Genomic DNA, 22,883 nt, shown 5'->3' with positions numbered 1-22,883 from the left:
TATCGCACTTTATCCATGTCGTGCATTTTATTACGAGCTCGACGCACACGGCGGTTTCGCGCGCGGCCCGCGGATCCTCTCTCGCGCGTCCTGTGTGCGCTCGTAACGTATGCGCGGCCGCGTCCTCAGAATGCGGACAAACTCGCGCGTCCCTGAATTATTCATGGAGCCTCGTGTACGTACAGCGATTCAAAACGCGCGTTTTTTGCCGCGCGCGCCGTCCCACGAAGGGGAAGACGGCGCGTCGCGCAAAACCCGATGGACATGCAAATGTAAGCGGGCGTGCGAGCGTGCCCGCCCGATAGACATCTGCATGCGGCGTAATTGACGTGGCTGATGATCGCCGACTTCCAGATGAGGGATTCCGAATGGATTCCGCCACCCTCGCTCACCCCTCCGCCCCTCGGCTCTTACTCCCTCGTTCTCGCCCCTCACGGGGTGTAATTCGCGGCGCAGGATGAGAAGCGCTCCTTTCTCTTGCGTTTCTTTTTTCCCTCTTCCCCTTTTTTTCGGCGGGTGTCTTAGAGATGGATTAATCCTTTCAGCTCTAATGACGCATCACTTTTTCTCCCGCCAGACATCCGTTCGCGCGCGCAAAGATGTACTTCTTCCTTCGGGACACCGTGAAATTCATTCCGGTACGTCTGCGGCTTAATCCCGACGAATATAGCTCTGAAATGAAGTCCGCTTGTGCGCGATCCCCGCGGACACCGCGAGACGCGACGTGCAGCGACGACATAATGGCAAAATCGATATTTCTTCCTCGAGGTGGCGTGGCGACGGGGTATGCGAGTAATTCGCCGCTTCATTTATTTCGGCGACACACCGCCCGCAGCAGCGAATCGTCCTCCCGGAGACTCGCCGACCTCGGGACGCGGCTGCCTCTCGGCGGGGGATCTATTACGTTGTGAAAATAACCCGAGCGAGGAGCAGTAACACACTCTCCAACTTCCGGTATCGTCGCCGCCTTCTTTCCCCGGCGCATGTAATTTGCCGAGCGCTTCGGAATTATTCTCGTTCGAAGTCGCAGCCCCGTCCGTCCGCCAGCCGTATTTCGCTCCCTCGCAAGCAGGTGCGCGAGTTCCGCGGTTTCCATAAAACCCGATTCTTATTCGAGCGGCCGCGGGAAGGGGGGGAGCCGGGCGCGACGGAACTCGCGCTGCACCGGCGGGACCAAAAAGACATTATCGTCGTTGAAGTTAGCGGAATCGCGAGCGGACTCGGAACGGCAGTCCGTCTCGATGCAACTCTCACACCCTCCTGGAAATCATCCCCGTCCCCTCGCAGCGACTCACCCCGTTCGCCGACCCCCGCCGCTACCTCCTTCTATCCTCGAGGAGGGAACGACGGATTTTCTCTATCCGGTCGGCGATATATATATATACCTTGGGCGCACTTCGAGGCAGCCTTCGGAATTTAGATTGCGTCGTTAGGCAGTAGCTCGCCGGCGCGGATTCCGACTTTGATTGGGCTGCACCGAACGATTTACATATTGTTTTCCTCCGGCGTCGTCTCGCCCCATTATCGTTACGCCGATGAAGTTCGAGCACGCCGTCCTTCTTTCCCCGTCGGTTGGTCGGTGGGTCGCTCGGTCGGTTGGTTGCTTGCTTTTCGTTACCCTGGCATAAGAGAAACGCGGAAACGCCGAGGTAAATTCGTTCCCGGTAGAGAGCCCGGCGCGTCGATGATAAATATCCGAATGTCCTGCGGAATTACACGGTAGCACCGCGGTCGCGGAGTACTGTTGTTCCGATGTTTCACGCCGCTGCTAAATGGAGATAGATACGTGTGCGGGATAAGAGAAGCAGGAAGGAATTCCAGCCTGATGCACCTTCTACGGCGGAGTTTTAACCGGCACGGGAATTCACGGCGGAACGAAACGCCAGCCCGGGAGCGCGGCCCGTGCGCGATGGCGCCTCGTAACCGTTCGCCGAAATTCCGGCGGTCGCACCCACCGATACATCGGCGAATGTATTCCCGCGTTGTGTGACAGTCGACGGCGGGAGAGAGTGGCGCGTGTGACGGTGGGTGGACGAAAATAGCGGCCGTGCTGCGCGTCTCCCACGCGTGCGGTAACAATTATTTAAAACGCGAGAGGAGCGCTGCCGTCGCGCGCGATTAACGAAATATTCATGCGGTAATGTACGGGCGGCTTTTATCGCACGTTTAGTAATTCACGACGCGGGGAACACGTCACATCGGGATTAATAATACACGCCGAACCATCCTCGATACGCGCGTCCGTAAAAGTGTTTCTTCGTTCGACGGCATTTCGGCCGCGTCGGGAACGCGGAAAGCGGAATTCTACCGATATCTCTCCTACTCTCCTTCTACTTTTCTATCTATCTCTCTATTTCTCTCTCTCTCCCTCTCTCTCTTTTCCCTACCCCTCGCCTCGCAAAAAAATAATATTTTGCCGCCGCAAAAAAATTCGTATCTCGCGAAAAAAATGCAGGCGCGCGACATATTTTCACGGGAAACATTCTCGCAATGTCGGCCCGTGTTTCACGTTACAAATAACGCGGCCCGCGCGAGCGGAGACTGTCACTTCCGTGTCTGGCTATCTCCACCGACGCACACTTTCGGTGCATGCGTCAATTCAATTGGAGGGTATCAACTTTCATCCCCCGTGTCCGACCGTCCATCCTTCCGTCTCGTCTGAATCGTAACCCCGAAATATACGACTGACCGTGTCGCGCGATTCGCTCCCGCTGTGCTCACGCATCCCTCTCCTCCTTCCTGCCGTCGACTCGCGCGGGGTTCTTTCGTCCTTTTCTTTCGTTCCAGGATAACCGGTGTCGTCGACCGTAACGATATATTGCCCGCGCGGCCGGAAAATAAAACGAAATAGGACGCCGCACGCGCGGCCAGTCTTCCCTCCCGGGAACGTCCGGGAAACGCCGAGGACGGCTTCAGGGACACGTTCGCGGGGTTAAAGGTCGCGCGAAACGGCGACCGGGAACGAGCTCGTCGCGCGGAGAGAGTGCTGAGGCGACGCTGTGATAAACCGCGCTGATAATCGAGCGATGCGCGAGGCCTCGCGCAGTTACCCGAACGCCTTATTACCGAGGGTCGACGTCGTTAAACCGGGACTATCGCACTGGGCCATCTACGCGGCTAACCGTTGCACGTGTTTGCATGGGGGAGGGTTGTTTGCAAAGTCGCTATCTGCCGCAACATCGGCGTGATACGGGACGAATGGAACGAAGATACAATCGCATCTCTCTCGGCGCGCTCGATCTCCTCTTTCTCTCTCTCTCTCTCTTGTTCCCTTCGACGCTCGAATTCACCAGTGTGCGTATATAAAAGTAGAAAATTGCCAGTCCGGTATATAACGTAAATCCCCGGTTTAATCGCGGATGGAATTTCACGTGAGATCGCGAAGCAAAATCACGACGGGGCGATTTTTTTTCTCGCGAAATACCGGTTTTCTCGCCTCTCGCATCCCCGAGCGAGTATTGAATTATTATTATCGAGTGGGGCAAAGTATGAAATTATTTACACTCGGTGAATCGTATCCGGGGAAAATGAATTATTTATCGACTCTGCGTCTTTTCAACGGAGAGCCCTTATCAAATCACCATCAAAGGGCGTTCGCAAACGTTACCAGCGCTAACTCGAGCTCACGGACGATTGATTCGCGAATTTCCATCCCTCCGAGAGATTTAGTCGGAAGCAGCGAGAGCGAGAGCGAGCAGATGAGCGGGAGAGAGTGAGAGAGAGAGAGATGGGGAGAAAGAGAAAGGGACAGAGAGATAGATTCACGTTAGGTGCGCCTGGAGTCTCGAGATAAGCGGCTATGCAGGTGCAACGGACGAAAGGGGATTGCGCGGGCGGGCGAGCCGGGAATGCAATGGCGTAGAAGGAAGCGCCCGGCTCGATGATAGCGCCCGTCCGTCCATCCCGTTGGAGAACACGACCCCAGCACGTGAACATGATGACGTAGAAAGCAGCTCAAAGAGCGGAGCGGAGCCGAGCTGAGTAAAGCAGAGCTCTCTCTCTCTCTCTCTCTGTCTTTCTTTCTCGCGCGCGCGCGACTGCCGAGCTGTATCGACGGGCCGCCCCACTGAAATATCCAGATAAAACGATTCCCGCGTATCGGAAAAATTCGCGAGCCAGGACTGCGCATGGTAATGGCCCGGGGCTGTCTCTCCTCCGTAGAGTCCTGGCACTGGCGCATACGTTATGCGACACGGTATAATATATATCTCGTCGGCGACGACGGGCGCGCGAGGTTGTGCAAAAATAATGGCGCGAGCCGGGCGAAATTGATACCGCGCGTTTCGGAGACAGTGACCTACATCTTAAGATTCACTCCGTCGGTCGTACGGTAGTACGTCTCTCGTATCGAACTCCCGTCACCGGTCGAAAGCGTATTTTTAGCGCACAGACGAGCACCGAGGACCGGGGGACGAAAATACGGCGCGCCGTAGCGGTGAGGGGGAGCAGGCGCATTGCGCCCGTTCAAATGTTATAAATAATTTAGTCGCGTCGATGAGAATTAAAGGCTTCGTTTGAACGTCCGTTGGGTCGTACGGAGATGAGGACTAACGAAGTACCGGCATGGTGATCGGAATTCTCATTTCGTTGTGTATGAATAATCGAAATTTCGTTTCGACCGCGCATTTCAGTAGTTTCCCTTGTAAAAGGAAAAAAAGAGAGAGGGGGATAAGGAAAAATCGCTGCAGCCAGGATTGCAGTTGAACAATTCACATTGGAGAAAAAAGGACGAAGAATATGCGTTGATGAAAAAGAGATGTTTAAGGGAGATCGATATTCGCGTCGAGCAGGTCGCGGCGTACTCGCAGGAGCAAACAGGATCACCTTTCGCTCCATCCCGCGGTAAAATATTCCAACAGCTTATTTTACGTCTTACACATAAGAGTATCGGCGATACCGGTCGTTCTTTCTTATAACGGCATCGGGAATAAGCAAGAAGAATAGCTCGTAAAACCAGAGGGGCAAAATACATATGTGCACGTATGCACACATACTTATATGCACATACATTCGCCCGCGCGTTTTGTCGGAACAATCATCCCGACACGCGAAGTATCCGAGATACTGTGCAAAATGCAAGCGGGGGCGAAAACCTGCTTAGAACTTTCCTCGAAACGCGCGGCGTTGCATAGTGTATTGCGTATCCCCAAACAGAAGAGGGGGAGGAAGAAGAGGCAGCGAAAGAGAGAGAGAGAGAGAGAAAGGGATGGCCCCGAGAGAATATCCCAAGGCACGTTGTAACCCAAGATGCGCCTGCAGCTTCGAGATAAGACCTCGTTGCAGGTGCACTGTGGGTTTCCCGGTGAGAAAACGAAAAAGGACAGCCACACAAGGGAGGTGGGAGAGAGAGAGAGAGAGAGAGCTCTTCGTCCGAGATGATGCGGTGAGGCCGCGAAACTCCCCGAGGCTAAACGGTGGCCGCGCGCGAACGTTCGATAGAGAATGAGGGAGTGGAGAATCGAGGGGCGCGGCAGGGGGGAAAGTGGCTAGGCGAGAAACAAATTGACGACATCGGCCGCAATTTTATGCGCCGTATAAAATATCCCGCTCGGGCCCCGCTCGCAATCGCCCGAATTTATTCCGCCTACGTGAGCGGAGCGGTAAAGGGAAAAGAGCGACACGCAACAACCGTTTACCCGGTTCGTTCGGTAGGAAGCCGGGGGAGAGTTAAGGGATCGCATGCGCGCGTGTCTCTTCCTCCTCGTCGTCGTCCTCCTCCTCCTTTTCCTCCTCCGGAAACATCTCGCATATTAAGATGGGACTTCGCGTATCGGCCGATGTAAAAATACCGCGCGCGCCTCTGCGACGGCACCGAGACGCCACCGAGCTCGTATATCAGTGCGAATATTTGAATACCGTTCGGCAGAATGTCGCGTGTCTGTTTATTATGTGCAATCGGGAACTTGGGCACTTGCGGAACGCGGAACTTGCCGTTTTCTTGGCGAGCGTTGCCTTCGACTCTTGTCTCCCCGCGCGCCGGCGATATTGAAATTCGCGCGATCCGCCTCGCTCCTTGATGAAGAAAAGGGGGGGAGAGGGAAAGGAGAGGAGGAAGGGGGAATAACGAGTATGTCGCCTAAGATATAAGACACGCTCGAGGGGATAAGGACGAGGGAAACGGGAAGAAATAGTATCGGGAGAGAGGACGACGCTGACGATGGAGTATGAGGAGGTAGACGCGACCCCCTGGGAAATCATCGGTGTCCTCTCGTATCCTGCCTGCCGTCCTAGTCCACCTTCTGCTAGGCAGAAGTCTCCCGTCCTGCGGAAGTCCGCCGCGCTTGCTCGCTCAAGCGCGCACGCGGCCGCCCGAGTCCCTCCCCCCCCCCCCCCCCNNCCCCCCCCCCCCCCCCCCTTGTAATATCTCGCGACGAGGAGCACGAGGGTTCCTCCTCGAGCCGTCGAAAGCGATAAACTTCGCCAAGGCTGAATCCATCGTCAACTCGATACAGACTCCGCGTCGGGTCGCGTTTAAAGGGAGATGTGCGATGACCGATAGATTAGAGTTCACGCAGGTAAACGCACGCCGTTATCTCGTCGGCGAAAATGCGAACATTCCATCGAGCGCTGACATGTGCCGCTGATAACGTAGCCTCGAATTGACATTTCGCTAGAAATTTACGACTGCGCCAGGTGTCACGTGTGCCAGCCTTGACATTTCTTTATTATTGTTATTAAGACGTAAATTTACTCAGCGTTATGGCGGTAGATTCTCCTAGGCGCAAATCAGTGTGAAACTTATTTAGGATCCCCTATGATTTTACAACATTACGTGTATGTACGGGTTAGTATATATGCAGAGTGGTTTATAGTAATCGTAGTACAACCGGAAAGGGGATGATATATGATTAACTTTCCCCCTTGAAAAATTAAATCGAAAATGTCGAATAAAAGTTTTTCATACGAGGCTTTATTTTCGACAGGAAAAATCAATTTTAAAAGTCAGCCGAGCACGCGTGCACTTAGACGTCGTTGCACGGATCTCGACTGTTTGTATACAATGTATGGTCAGTCACAAAAAGGTTGTAGCACTTTTATTTCGATGAGTTTCGCAATGCACCTCGTGTCTAGCAGGAGATTATATCTCTGGAGAATTATTAGAAAGAAATCTTTCTATTGGAATCTTTCTATTGAACGCGTTCCGAAACTTCGAAACGTCGAAAAAGAAGTGTTGCAATTTTCTTGTAACTGACTTGATATGATCGTAATATGTCATGATCTGGTTCCTTAACTATCTTATTATCACAGTGGTAAGATATATTAATCGAAAACATACGGATATACTTCTTGTATCGGTAGTTGTATTGGGATTGTGTCGGCACTGATGGGGAATTAATATGTATTTTGTACGACACTGATGTTGTTTCTCAACACACACAAGCGAGATGTGATTCGTATCGAAATCCGCTCAATGACGTTTCAATTAAGTCCACACGTACTCGACGAACTTTTCAAGTCGACGAAGCATTCTATGAAAAACTTTTATTTTTTATTTAATTTTTCGAGAGGAGTTACACCTTTCCCGGTTATACCACGATTACTGGGCCACCTTGCATATAATAAAATTATATGAATTAAAAATTGCACAAAACTCTGCAGTCACATAATGTCAGGGTACACATAACATCTGGATTGCATACCGCGTGTGTGCATATGTGCGTATACCCGTGGGCGGCGTCCGTTACATCCGGAGATATGTTTTTATGCAAGTGCAGGTCACACACATACACACACACACACACAGCAGAGAGAGAGAGAGAGAGAGGTATCGTGTGTCGAGACGATGTTTCCTACTTTTATTTTACCGCATTAACCTAATTTCTTTTTCAGCAAGCCGTTAGTAACAACAGCGCGCCCCGGTCGCGCAGGAGAGCATCTAAAGAGAAATACAAGCGTAGAGACCCGTGTCGGTCGCGTCGCGTTAGCCGGCGGGATTTCACCGCGCGGATTATCGCCCCGATTGCGCAAAAATCCGTACGCACGATTTCGGATTTTGCATCGGGCGCGTAATAGCCGCGGGTATCTTCGGCGCGCCGCATAATGATGCATCGCTAACGAGGCGTAAGCCGACGCCCTGTGCGCGCGCGCGGATGCGATGATTCTAAATCAGAGGCAGGAAACCCTCTTCGATCATTACACGGAATCTCGAGTATGATCAATAACGAAGTATAATTATTATACCGCGCCATTAACGCGGCAACACAACCGCGGCTCGTGTTACCCGGCGCAAACACGACCCACCCGGCTTTAAACAGCGCGCCGGTGTTTCGCTGGCGATGCATGCCGATCCGCGTAAACGTGCGGATGCATAATCGCGCTCTCGCTTGCGAATTAGATCTATCAATAGTGCTAACGACGGATCCGTTGCATTCGAATTGCAAAATTCCGCCGTATCGACTCGCTTATTGGTCCGTCAAAAATTCCCGCCGGGAGGACGCGCGCTCTTCATTTCTCCGCGATCGCCCACTCGATTTCTCTCCGTTTCTCCTTCTCCCGCCTCCTCCTCACCCTTTTTCGTCTTTCTTCCAACGACCCGATCTTTTCCGAACGCACGAGTCCGCTGATTAACATAGCAACTTCCTGGATTACGAGCGCCACATGTTACATGGCCGCTGCATAAATGAAGCTAGACGCAATTGTCAGGCCGGATTATTAAAGCGGCAGCTGCACTGCGCGTAATGCGACCGGCTGCCGTTGGACGCCGAATATTCGCGCGGCTTTAAACCGCGAGCGGCGCTGCGCGACGTACGTCTGGCAGCACTTCCGCTGGGCGGAAACGCGTCAAAGGACACGGCGAGTACTATCCGCGCTGTTCGTGCGCGCGTCTGCCCGGTCAATCAGTCCGGCCGGGGTATCAACGTCGAACTACGACTGTTGGGCGCGCGTTCGGCGCGCGGATGCGGAACATTTCCAAAGAGACTGCCGTGAAAATTGCGAGTCTGAATGGGCAGGGTCTTCGCGAAATTAGCAGACGCGAAGCGCGGTGAAATTAACTAAAAAACTAAACGAACGGATTCGAAAGAGCTCTCCCAGCCGAGAATTGGCGAGTCACGATTTTTCCGCGGGAGGGAGAGAGAGTGAGAGGGGGGGGGGGGTGCAGAGAGGGGTGTATGTAATTCCGCGTCAATCAATTTCTTCGAATCATCCGCTACTGTCGTTCTAAAAGTGACAAGAAGGACCGCTCGATATCCCAACATCCATCGTTGAGCGGATTTAAACTGAATTCTCCCAGCGCGATTGAATATATAGCAACGTGTTTAAATAATATCCCGCGCTTCGGCTGCATATCTGAACAGCTTTAATACGACCGGCCAATCTCCGATCCACCCGTTCGTCGTTCTCAGGATCATCGATCGCCGGCGTGCGCGGGCATCTCGAGAAGTTCGCGCGCATACGGCGCGCGATACGTGCGCGGCTTACGCGTGTGCGCAATTTCGGAGGTAGCGCTCACGCGACGTGGATGGACGGACGGACGTGGAGGGTGGACGAGGCGCGCGAGGGTGAGCTCCCGAAATTAGGTCGCGCACCGACCAACCGACCGACAGACCGACCGACCGACGGACGACTCCCTCCGCGCCACCCTCCCCTGTAACAAGCGTGTTGCAACTGCGAGTATTCGGCAGGAATTCGCCACATTCGGCATGCGGCGCGATGCATCTCGCTTCTCTTTGCGTTCTCTCTCGCGGCGGCCACCCTCTCTCTCTCTCTGTACACCGCTTCCGTGCTTTCACCCCCTCCCTGTGCTTCCTGCTACGTGGACCTTCCCGCCGCCCTTCCCACCTCTCTCACTATCTGTCTCTTTCTCTCCGCTTCCCTCCGCCCTCTCTACTCCCTCTACGCTCTCCCACTAGTGGCTGTAGCGGACACTGAAGGGCGACAAAAGGCAATCGGGGCCAATGGGCTAGTGGCGCGTACTCGCCGGCCGTTTGATTGACGTCGAAGGGGCGCCGTGCAGCATTGATTGCGCTCATTGTTCCCGGCGGGCGTATATCCTTGCACCTGCCGCGGGTCCCATCCCTTCGCCAGTTCGCCCCCGACCGCCGCGACATTACCGCCGACATCGGACGGCCCCGACTCGCTCGCTCGCTCTCTCGGCCCGGAAAAGAAGGAAAAAATATGCGGACAGAGGACGAGCGGATTTCTCTCGTGAGCGAGCCTCGCATGGACGTAAAACGTGCCCGGCGTATTTCTCTCTCTCTTTCTCTCTCTCTCTCTCTTTCTCTCTCTGCTTCTTTCTTTTTCGTTTTTTCTTCCCTTCCTTCCGACCCTCTCGCCGTCCAGGATCAGACGGAATCCTGGATTTACTCGGGACCGCTCGTTGAAAGTGCGTGCCATTTGCAATTTGCTAACTCCCGATCTCGCTTTGAGCGAGATTTCACGGGGGCGAGGTTGAAGCGCGAAATGAAAAGGTCGCTGCGAAAAGCACATTAGTGTAAAGGCGGAATATTACGAGATTTAACGGATAAATAATGGCAGCAGCCCGCAGGCGCGTTATCAAGGGGAGTCCACTTAAACATCTATCCAAGGATTTCGATTCTGTTTGTACCTGGATTTCTATCGCCAGATGAGTTCTCGCCCGCATGTCTCGCGCGCATCTCGAGATCGTTATTTATATTTGCCTTCTCCCCAATACAAATATAGCCCCGACGCCGACGCGAGCGGGACCGCGGGGAAGTTTGTTCACGCGGCGGTAACTTCGTGACCTCCTCGACACGGCGAAGTTAAGAAAGTCGCGCTGATGAATACACCCGGTCGAGGCGCGACGCGGGCGAAGGAGACACGGGTAAAGAGCGCCGGGAAATGAATTTTGGTGGATGAAGAGGGAGAAAAATAGGAAACGAGACCGAGCCGAGCGCGGAGTCGAGAGAGGAAGACAAAGAGAGACAGAGAGAGAGAGAGAGGGGAGAGGAAGAAGAGCGCGTTTTTGTTCCGAAAACTCGACTGCGCGCGCGGGGCTTTCAGGACGGTTTAAAATGGCGAAGAGGTTACGCTGCGAAGCACTCGCGAAGACTGCATGCGAGCGTGCCGGAAGACAAGGGGTGAAGAGGAGCAGCCGGGGTAGTGGAGGAAGAGGAGAGAAGAGGGGTGAGGTGGAAAAAGCGAGCTTGCCTTAACTGTGAGAGGGGCGGAGTCGCTTGCTTGCTTGCTCGCGCGAGAGGTTGAAAGTTTCTCTCATATTTCCAACAATCACTCCACCCGTCCTCCTCGTCGCCGTCCTCTATTCGGGAAATTGAAAGGACCAACGCCTTCGCGAAGTCGACACCATCCCCGAGGAGCTGCCGTCCCCCTCTTCCGCGACGGGGGTGATGCGAACGGCGTCTCGCGCCCTTCCGGGCCCATTCTTCCGGCAAAAGTGCAACTGACGGAGGAGCCTCGGAAACGAAACTGTCTCGCAGTTGACGGGGTGTTATAAATTCACGTTTCGTTCGCAGGCATCGAGCAGCGTGAAAGGAGGTGTGCTGTGAGCAATTTAGAGGCGGCGATGTTGCGAGCTGTCGCGGCGGGAGGGAAGGCTGGAAATGCCGTCCCGATGAAATATCGCGAGCGTGGAAAACTTAAAAATTAATGAGAAGACCCGACAAAGAAATGAAAAACACGTCATCGGAGAATGTTCGCGCGGATATCCGCGCGCGCGAAAGTTGGAATCGAGGTAACGTCGCGGGAAATGGTGAAAAAGACGGGCGCGCAGAGTGAAAATCTACGAGAGTGAAATACGGAAGCGATCCTGCGATGTGCGAATATAAAGGGAATGCATCGGGATAGATGATAGAGAAGGAGAGAAGGAGACAGAGTGGGAGGGGAGAAGATGGGGAAGGAGTTTATGGATGGACACCATCATGTAACATGAAACAAAGGGGACTGTATGCTTGCAAAGAAGCACGAGACACAGAAAAATGGAGAAACGTCCACGCAGGATGTACAGATCACGTATACAGCGGAAGCGTGCACTATAAATACAGGTCCCCCGCGCGTTCGTGCACGAGCAACCGGATAGATTCTTTCTCTTTCTCTCTCTCTCTCTCTCTCCTTTGGCTGAAATAAAGACGAGCGAAAGCGTCACGTCGTACAAAAGGAGATATAAATTATTCTCGGGAAGAGACGAACCCCCGGCCGAGGAAGATGTCCGAGCTCTCTCATCCAGCGCTCGATCTAACCCGCTTACCCGCGTGCAATCCCGAACTTTCCACGGCGAACGCTGGCGGACCGAGCGCGAACTTTCGTATCGCGTTCTCCCGGAGCTGGAAGCCATGAGATTAGTCGTTCGACAGTTTTTGAAACGGCCCGCGGAAACGTTCCCCCGGGTACCACCGGCGCGGCGAAACTTTCCCCAACTTGTTGCCGGCCGCGGAAAGTTTCCGCGCGAGCTGGAAAATTGCCCGTGTCCCTGCGCAACCGTAGTTTTTCAGGGAGCGATCTCCGTCTCGTTCCGGGGGCGTCTAAACAACTTTCTCAACTTGTTGCCGTCTCGGCTGCGTACATGGGGGACAAGTGTCGCATTGGCTCGTAAAACGGCTCGTTCGTCCGTTGCGCACGTACCACCACCACCACCAACTACCACCAGCTACCACCACCAGCCCTCCCCGGCCTTCCCTTCCGTTCGTTCGTACGGAACCACCGTCGATGCTATCGACGCTTCCCGACTTTCCGCGACCATCGACGTCGTCTTTAGTCCGTTACTCCCGCGCGCACGTCTATGGAAGGTAATGGAGGAGTCCGGCGCTCCGAGCGATTTTTCAGGCTAATACGACGTTTCGTTTCCTGAAACGCGCCGAATACTTCGCCGACGGTAACAAACGGTAGGGATTACGAGGGTGGAAATTTTATCGAGATCGGCTACGTGTATTCCTCGCGATTGCCGACGTCATGAGGCGTCTTTGATGGACGCGACTCAATCAATACGCGTATCACGTGCGAATAAAACGTGGCGATGCCGATGAATCGCGTACTACGAGACACTTGAATCGCTTGAGTCAGTATTTACGGACGACACCATACATGCGTAATTGACAGCGCGCGATGATTTCCGCGACGGAGAAGGATTAAAGAGGACTAACGGGGGAATCCACGTGATAAAATTCTGACGACTGATCGTGGAACACTAGTGAACGGAAGGAAAAGTACCGGGGAAAGCAAGGGGGAAGGAGATTCGAAGGATACGTTCCACCGGCCGGATCAAATAATTGCCGTCTTGATAGGCAGAGCAAACATTGAGAACAACTCTCGAAAGACAGATAGAGGGATAGAGAGAGAGCGGAAAGTAGAGGAAGGGGAGAAGGAGGGAGACACGGAGGTTCGTGAGAGAAACCACCGTCGGTAGACGACTGTGGACTCTTATCAAGCACGGCGTTGCCCTCCACCTTTTCTCCGGGATTCGTCGTAGCGAGGAGGACGAGAGAGAAAGAGACGGAGAGAGAGAGAGAGAGAGAGAGAGAGGGAGGAAGTAGAGTCTGCAAATTCAATCTTACCGGAGACCTCTACCCACCTACACAGTTTGTTCCGCCTATTGATTCCCGGTTCGTAGTGCGAGCTCCTTTTACCGAATCCGCCGCCGATTCCCCGAATGCTTCGTGGCGAGAGCGGAGAGCCCGACGATGATAGAAATCCCTGCTCGAGTTCGGATTTCGGAAGCTGACCCACGACCACGAGTGGATCCCGAAGGAGAGGCAACAGCTAGAGAGAGAGGGAGAGAGGAAGAGAGATTGAGCGAGTTAGCGAGCGAGCGAGCGAGAAATACAGAGGCTGAGAGATTTCCCGCGCCGAGCGCTTCCTTCGAAGTGTTTTTCGACCGAAAATCTCTGTGCGCGCTCTGTGTTACGGCTCGTTAATCTGAGAACGGCGTATGAGCCCGAAACCAACCGGGAAATCCACCGGTGAATAATCATTCGGCGAATAAATCCAAGTAACCGCTTTCCATTCGTAATTACACGATGATTAAAACTCGGCGCGATTATGTCTTTACGTTCGAGAAGATTTAATTACATTAATTTATATAATCACAGCGATAAACGCGCATTCACTGGCGCGGCTGCTTTCGCGATAATTAGGTCGCAATAATCTGCAATAGCGCACATATATGTATAATTAATTACATATGGAGCGCTGAAACGCGGCTGAAAAGCAGGGAAGTCGCTTTCTCGCAATCGGCAATCGAGTTAAAAGGGACAATCGGAAATGTATAACGCGCGTTCTCGGACCCGCCGATTATTTCCTTTTTCTCATTTAGGATTCAAAGTGAAAAGATCTCGTAAATAACGTCGTTGAATTGGAAAAGGGCGGCCACCGCTGCGGCGATGTCGCGCGTGATACCTGCTTCGGCACTATCGCGCGCTGAGAGAGTCGCCCGGCGAGCAAAGTTCGAGAAGTCCCGTGCACACGGTTGAGCATTCGTCTAACTCGGACGCACCGATGAACCGTCCCGAGCTAAAAGAGAGCCCGTGCACGCGCCGGATAAATACGACAGGTACACGCTCGACATTGACAGCCCAGCTGCGACTGCGACTGGGAACGCGCGCACGAAGTGCAAATGTCACCGCGCCGTATAAACGGTAATCGGTAATAAACGCAATGTGATTAATAATAATTTGCCGGTCGGCATAAGCGGAACCCATTAGCCGGCTTAGCCAAGCGTTATGGTAATAGGGAGCTATTACCCGCCGACTGCACCCTCCCTCACCCTCCCTGCCGTCTCGCTCTCCTTCTCACGCTCTCCCTCTCATCTCGCTCCCTCGTTCTCGTATTCCCGACTGCCTCCTACTCGCAACTCAGCTCCATCCGTCCGTCTCTGTCTGCTTTAACGCACGCCGTCGTGACGGCCAGTCAACTTGAGCATCGACCGGCGTGTTCAATCTTGCCGGCGCTCACTCGGCACGGCCTTCTTCGGCTCCTCGATTTTCCACGTCGATAGGTAAATCTCCTCGAGGAGACGCGTCATAAAGGCGGGATGTTGACGCGACTACGATCCGCCTCGGCGGCGGCTCCCCGAAGCCGCGCGCACTGAGATTCGTGGTGTCTCGCGGCGCGAATCTGCCGTGCGAAGCAACGCACGTAAAATCGACGGATCGGCCGACACCCGAGCGAGAAGAAAGGTTAAAGTACCGATACTTGGACAAGCAACTCCGGACGTTCTTCTTGTTTTGACCTTTAAATGTGAATATTTCAACATTCGACATAAAATATACATGTATATTCAAATGCGTATATTATTCTATGTTGAATATTATATTATATATTACATTATATTGCAAATATTACATTACATTGTATTGAATATTATATTATATTATATTATATATACATATATTCATATATTCATACTTAAAAGGATGATATATTTAAATATGACTGACAGAATACTGATTTTCGTTTTGAAAGTTTACATTATTTGGTTTATATTTATATGTTGCACAGAATTATAAATGCCTTTACACAGTGAAAGTACACGTGAAAATGAATTGGAGCACTGCTTACAGCAGTAGCGAAAATCATGAAAAATTTCAAAGTGACATCTCTAGCTGGTAGTCAGCGTGAATATTTACCTGATAGTGAAATTTTGCAGATTGTACATATCGAATGCATCAATTACATTCCTGCACGTTTATTTTACTACCCAAATAATAAATGTTAGTTTGAAACGAAACCGAAGTAAATATATATATACATATATATATATATTACAAATAGAAAACATTATTTTTGTTTATTAGTGCTATATTTATGCATCAATTAATCTAATAAAGATACATAGATAATAGAAAGAGGTACACAAGTCTTTAAATATGTACATATATCTCGAATATTATTATAAATTATATACATTTTTCAATGTATTTTCAAAACGAAATGGTCAGTAATTCTAAAATTTGTCTACAATATCTACATATTAGTCTTTAATACTATGACTTTAATATACGACTTTTCTCAACTCCTATTTTATATATAAATATGTCAAATCTCGGAGAAATTTATTGTATTATGAGACTTCTATATGCTTGTATACATAATTTTATAATTAAGTATTTCGGATACAATAAAGATTATGGAAATTTCTGTTTTATTAACTTTTGTATCACGTATATATCACAGGTTTATCTTATATTTGGTCAAACGCTCGAACCTCTTTAAGGATGCTGTCCAGGCATTTTATCTCTTCTCGCCGGAGATTTTCCCACGAGGTTGTCTGCTTTTGTACCGATGTAACGGGAGGAACACGATATGTGCGTGTTCGTTCGCTACCCCACGTAGATTGACATGTTCCTTCGACGCACGTTTCTCTGAAATTCCGAAAAACGCTCGCCTTATCCATCTGGTTAACGACGTACGCGCGCAACGCGTAATTAACTCACCGCCAATTAAATCCGTCGACGCGTCGCCTTCGAAAATCGTCCCGACGCCGGGACGTAGACCTACGGCACTCAGGATTCCGCTTGGAAGCTCCGGGCGGAATACTTGCGCGGAATTAGTAATTAAGTAGCGCGGCGAGAGACACAATTCCAGAAGCGGGCCGGCGTGACGGCGAGCGTAATTGCCGGACACTACGATTTCAATTCTCTTCCCCTCTTGCTCTCCTCTCTTCGCCCTATTCTCTCCCCCTCTGTCTCTCTTCCTTATTCTCTCTCCCCCTCTCTCTCTCTCTCGTTCGCTCGCGCACGTGCATACAGGAGAGAGAGATTTGCATACTTTGTATTTTGTATGCCGTGCGCATGCAACACGCGCGACGACATTACGAAATTCGGCCGGGGCGCGCGTTTCCCTCTCGAACGTCGTTATAAACGAGTTACGCTCCGGGTGCCCCGCGAATGTCGTTATGAGTTTCGCGTTTTACCGAGCCGTCGCCCCGCTTGTGAGCAACGCGAGCCCGTGAGATACGCGATATCGGGGGTGATGCCATTTCGCTTACCCGCCCGTCTGCAATTTCTCCGGCGCCGTAAATCAGCGCAATTAGCTGTTTGTCTTGACGTTTCCCGGTTCCCCGTGTAAATCGCAGGTGTTGGCTTAAAGGGGCGAGAGAGAGGGAGAGGACGAGAGTATACGTGTGAGTCGACTCGCGAAATTTTAATCAATCTCCCGGGAAGACGGAGTCACACGCCGACTTGAATAACAGATCAATCATCGATAAAGCGTCCGGCTAACTCTTAGCAGTTTTCTCTGCTCCCCATTTTTTCACTAACCTACAGCGGATATCGATTACGCGAATTAAAAGGCTGCCGGCGGAAAGAGAGAGAGAAAGAAAGAGAGAGAGAGAGAGAGAGAGAGAGACTGTTCGAGTTCACAAAAGCGCGATTCATAACGTCGCGATTATTAAAAGCGTTATGTCGTCGTGGGTATCGCGTAACTCGAATCGCGGCGCAACAGCAGTTGAGAGTCAAGTCGACGCCGGCCGAAGTTTAAGCGCCCGGGCACGAGGTATAAGTAGGCTAATCGGTAGGCGGGCGAAATTTATCGTGGCTCCCACGGCTCGCAAATTTCGCCATAACATTGACACGGCCGGGACGCAGCCGGGCGGAGTTATTAACCGGCGAGCGCCCGCTAACGATACAAGAGCCAAGTAGTTGCTGACTCGTGCTTTCACGCCCTCGATCAAAGCATTACGCCCAAGTGGGGTGTCCCCCACCCCGCGCGAGGCTCTCGCAAGCTCGCTCGTTCGTACACGGAGGACAATAACTTGGCCGACGTATTAGTTGCATCGCTGGCAACGTCGCCACCACGTTCGATCGGCACGCCGTGCACGTTGATTAATCCACTTTGGAACTTGTCAAACTGTTTTCCGGCTGATACGACTGGACGTCAACGCGCGCGATATCGTCGCTTCCGTGCGCCGTCTAACAACCCTGCCGGTGCCGTGCCGGTGGTGACGGTGCCGTCGTAAGAGACGCGTTCTTGCGCGACGTGTGTCGCGTTACGAGCGCTCGTGTATCTACGTGCGCACGGCTATTATTTTGTATTAAATTCCCGTTGGTTAACGTCAGATCCGTTGGTTAACGCCGAGGCAATTTCAGACGTTGCGATACGTATCAGCGGTTTTCGATCCCCGAGTTAGACAATCTTGCGCTGCTTCCAAAGTACACGGTGTACGAATCATTTTTACATCAGCGATGTAACGAGGTATATTCTTCCCCTTTCTTCGTGAAATATTTTTTCCGACACACGTGGATTCGATCTTTTCGCAATGTAATGTATTTGAGCGTTGAAATATGTAATTCGCTTCGCGCGCACACTTGGCTGACATTACCGTGTCGTATGATAGAATAATAAAAGTGTAATATTATTGCGAAATATGTAATATAATTAAATCAAATCCCCATATTACGTAACGTTGTAAATTAAATCGTATTACACGTTACGTTAGAAATTAAATCATATTTATATGTAATTTGTGAGTAGTGGGATTTATCTCACCCGAGATACACCGTGTGACTCTGAGTGTGACTCCACGGGTCAATGTATTACGAGATTGGAGAATCGTTTGCTATTCTATATATAAGTCGTGACTTCTTGAACCTCGTTACTTTACGAAAGGACGCGTTTACCTGTGCAGGTGCAGCTGCTGTAGTAACGTCCGCGGGCGGGCACGGCTTCGACGCACACTTACGCGGCCCCGGCTTCGTGCTGGAGCCGCCGTCGAGGATCGAATTCTCGAATTCTAGCGGCGCCTGGTTGGACTGCACGGCCTCCGGAAGTCCACCGCCCAATATCGACTGGTCCACCGCTGACGGGCATCCGGTGAACGATGTGTCGGGCGTGCGGAGAGTACTCAGAAACGGCACCCTGGTGCTTTTGCCGTTTCCGGCCGCGGCCTATCGGCAGGACGTACATAGCGCCGCGTACAGGTGCGTCGCCAGCAACTCCGTCGGCAGGGTGCTCAGCCGCGACGTGCAGGTCAGAGCAGGTGAGCGAAACTCGCGTCGATGCGCGAAAGAAACATCTGTTTCCACGTGTTTTCACGAAGATTAATGATGAAACGGCCGTCTTTTATTCTGAGGTAAAGATATCTAAAAAATAAAATATTTATTTGTAGTTGCTACACATTTATATGTACAATAACACATTTATTTAAATCTCTAAATTTTTTTAATTTAGATGAAACCATCGATTACTTTTATGATAAGTTACAAATTTGAGAAAATGTATATTTTCTTATTTTAGAAAAATTTTTTCTCAGTATAAAATCATTTATATTAATATAAGAAAGAAATATATATATATATTATTAATACCTTCCCCTCACCGAATAAATATTTTTCATCTTTTAGATATTTTTTCTCTTTATAATGAAGACATACGATTCTGTCAAAACGTTGACAATGTCGTAAACAAGGACGACGACTATCTGTGTGATAAATAATCCGTTTCTAATGCAAATGCAAGAAATAAAATCTAGAATCGATTAGCGCTAATAAGTATCAATAAATTAAATTTACAAAGTGAAATTTGCAGTTAATTAAATATACAAAATTGAACTCGAGAACTGAACTTCCGACCCAGTAGTTGCACTTAGACTGCAGCGAGAGAATGACCGATCATATGTGAAATGTATAACCCAAATACTGTCATAGAACGAAGACTAGAAATTGATAGCCGAGCGGAACGCGCGTCGCAGGTCGTTTCGCCCTCGCCGAGTCGCTTATTTGTTGCGCGAGCCCCGTCATCGGCCGTTTTACCGGGGCGAGGTCGTTCGCGAGATAACGTTGTTTGGCTGCAACTTTGTTACCGGCGCGCGAGAGCGCGAAAGCCCCCGCTGCAATTACATCCTTTATTTACCGAGGTATCCTTTAATTAAGGAGCGGCGAAAGCGTAATCGGCACGGCCGTCATATTAGAGTATCGCACGCGGACCGCCACGGGCCATTGGAAAAGTCTATTAAGCGGATTACGCGAATGCCGCGGATATTTGGCGCGAGTCAACAGTAATTGCGACGGGCGCTCCCGCGCGCGATAAAACGCCGAATCGCGGGTAGGCCGGTTTCACGCGCGCCGCAATCGGACCACGAGCGTTCCTACCGCATACAGACGCCGGGCCGTCCAGGACCGCAGACCGTTACAGTGGCTTCACGCATCAGAAGAGCGCCGCAATATACCGCGTGTGACCTCCGTTCACCCTCGTCTGAGAAATAATAAGCGGTGCGTCTCGATATAAATTCACTCGCCGGGGATGGAGCGAGGTGGATTTCCGGTGAGTGCCGCCGACGAATCGCAGTCTGTCTAATAAGAGCGTGACCGGGCGAACTTCCGGTTTGAAAACCGACACATCGAGAACTTTTATTGAACGAGCAAGTTGAAGTCGTCTTTGCTGACAGTCGAAAGAAGAAAATAACGCGAAAGCATCAGACTGAACGTAACGTTGATGCAAGTCTTATTGAAAGTGTCTGAAGATTAATGAAGAATTGTGTGGATTAAAGTATGCACGGTGAAACGACTATCTCGATTAGCTCGACATGTTGATCTTCACCTCGATAGTATGTTGCAACGTTGGTACAGAGTATGTCAGGTAATAATTGAGGACGACGGTAATTGGATAACTTGTCGATATAAAAGTGTTATAATACTGTCTAAGTTATTGAATATTACACACACGTAATTTCCTTGATTTCTTTTATAATAAGAAGCTTAGAAGTTATGTCGGTCGTTCTCTTATCAGACAGATGGTAAATACGCTCGTTGTCGCGCTTCCTTTCGCATCGTTTCCCGCGAAAGTCGCCGGGAAAATTCGCGAGGAAACGCAGCCCCCGAATTGCCAGCCGGGGGTCGCGGCTGCATTTCCGCGTTCCTCCCTTTTCCGCGAAACCGCGCGCGTCGCCGTCTCGGGGATTACCGGAATCTCTCTCCGGCAGACAATTACCGCGCAGCCTCTTTCGACGAGATCGAATGTGATATTTTCCACAGCTGTTTTCCTTCCTCCCTCCGTCTCTCGAGTCATTTCGTTAGCCCGGTGTTCCTCGCGGGAAAAACATCCCCGCCAGTGGCGATTTTCACACGCGATCGAAGCGCCGGCTCGCGAGAGCTCGCGTGAAACGGGCGTTAGATCGGAACGAAGCTCGGCCGGAGAGAACGCCGAGCGATGCAGATGAGGTGCGCGCAGGTACCCTTCCGGTCGCGCGCAGAGCCCGGTGTAATTACCTCTTTAAAAAAAACGCAATCTGAATGCAAATCCGTGGCAGCTGCGAGGTCGACCCGGCGCTTTCGGTATTTCCACCTACCGCTATCCCTCCCCCCGCGCCCCCTTCACCCGCTCGCGGCCATAAAGCTCTGGCCCGGACGTGTGACCGTTAATTAAAACTTTACTTCCTGCTTTCGGTTTAACGAACACAAAAAAATGTCCATCCCGTGCGGCCTCGATGGAGCGGATGTGCTTTTCGCGGGCGATTTCGCGCTAAAAGTCGCGGCCGCGGTAATCTCGAGCGGGGAAAAGTCCGCTCGTTGCGCGGAAGGGGGGCCTCCGGGAATTCCGCGGAAAAGGCACTGTCGTAACACCCGAATAATAAACGTTGCGAGAAAATCGGCGCTCCGAGAGAAAGAGGAGACGCGTAAACGCTCGCCGCGCGGAGTTGTAAATTTCGTTACTCGCATATCGCGAGATACGCTATCGATCCCTGAAGCTATTTCCACGGTGTCCCGGGCGCGCGGAAAATCTTCCCGCCGAGTATCGTTGTGCCGCGATCCGACGCGAATTTTCTCGCGAGACGCGAGAGAACGGAACGACGGCGGCGAGGCGAGAGGCAGCCGGAAGGAAGCCGGCGAAAGAAACGGCGAATCGGCGAGTTGAAAAGAGAAAACCTCGAGACAAAGTCCTCGCGGGGGTTCGATAGAGGCGTGAAGAAATTCAGCGCCGGGAAGACTAGGGGATGGTTTACGCGGCGCGACGTCGCCACTTCGTCGTCGTCGTCGTCGTCGGTGGCGGCCTGTCAGACTACACCGTCGGTGGCAGCTGGCCGTCGCGTCGCCCTTGGAATTTCCACGTAAATAAAATCTCCGAAAGTGCACGGTGCCTCTCGAACGCGAGAGGACGACGGCGGGCGTAAAAAGGAGAAAGAAGCGACGGAAGAAGAGGATGAGGAGGAAGAACGGAAAGAAGGAGAGAGAGAGAGAGAGAGAGAGAGAGAAAGGAAAAAAGCGAGGTGGCAGACGCGCTGAGGACGACGACGACGACGACGACGACGACAACAACGACGACGACGACAACGACGCCGAAGCGTTCGTTACGCTCGCGTCGTCTCACGCCTCGGCGCATCCCCGACGCCGACGTCGAGATTCACCCGGTCACAGCGGCGTAACGACGTGCACGACACCCCCTGTGTATGCACAGTGTCGTCGTGTACGTGTATATCCGTGTATGCGAGGCGAGGAGCGGCGAGGCGAGACGACGATGCGACGGCAGCCTCGCGTAGCTCTCAGTGCGGCAAGACGGCGATGTAATTGAAAACGAGACTCGGAGTAACTGCGATCGCTTTTTCATTACGCCGGCAATTAAAAGACACGCAGACACGCGGAACCGTGCGTTGTTTGCCGTTGTTGCATCCACCGAGTGCAAACTGCACCGTGAGACGTCGGCTCGACTAATGGCGACTTGTAATTTCCTTTGCTTCATCTACTATTTTCCCTCTCTCTCTCTCTTTCTCTCTTCGTTTGGTTTCAAGCATGCGACGTATGAGACGCGATATGGTACGACTTCAAAAAAAGTGAATAAATGGATAGTTGGGGGAGATTAATTTGCGATCGAGCCGATCTCGTCGAGCAGGGATTACGCGCGACCGCTGAGAACTTTGGTGAGAGCCTTTGCCTTCGAGAGGATGATGTTGCTTGCGGTGGTATCGTTTTCGTGGAGTATCGATTTTCTGTTAAGAGGTAACGGAGGAAACGAATCGAATGAGATTATGGGGAGGGGGGGGG

General features: G+C 51.6%; 1 protein-coding gene across 1 annotated transcript in view; it reads left to right on the top strand.

The window, feature by feature from the left end:
* LOC106749600 (Down syndrome cell adhesion molecule-like protein Dscam2) overlaps positions 1-22,883 on the top strand; it is a 100,241-nt gene that overhangs the window by 41,641 nt on the left and 35,717 nt on the right. Inside the window, exon 2 of the mRNA XM_014629248.1 lies at positions 18,536-18,886. Coding sequence (XP_014484734.1) covers positions 18,536-18,886 — 351 coding nt within the window. The remainder of the gene's footprint in view (positions 1-18,535; positions 18,887-22,883) is intronic.

The sequence above is a fragment of the Dinoponera quadriceps genome, unplaced genomic scaffold (assembly GCF_001313825.1).
Source record: "Dinoponera quadriceps isolate SergipeBrazil2010 unplaced genomic scaffold, ASM131382v1 scaffold4009, whole genome shotgun sequence".
Taxonomy (NCBI): Eukaryota; Metazoa; Arthropoda; class Insecta; order Hymenoptera; family Formicidae; genus Dinoponera; species Dinoponera quadriceps.
The sequence above is the reverse complement of the archived record's forward strand: the minus strand, read 5'-3'. Positions and strand labels throughout refer to the sequence as shown.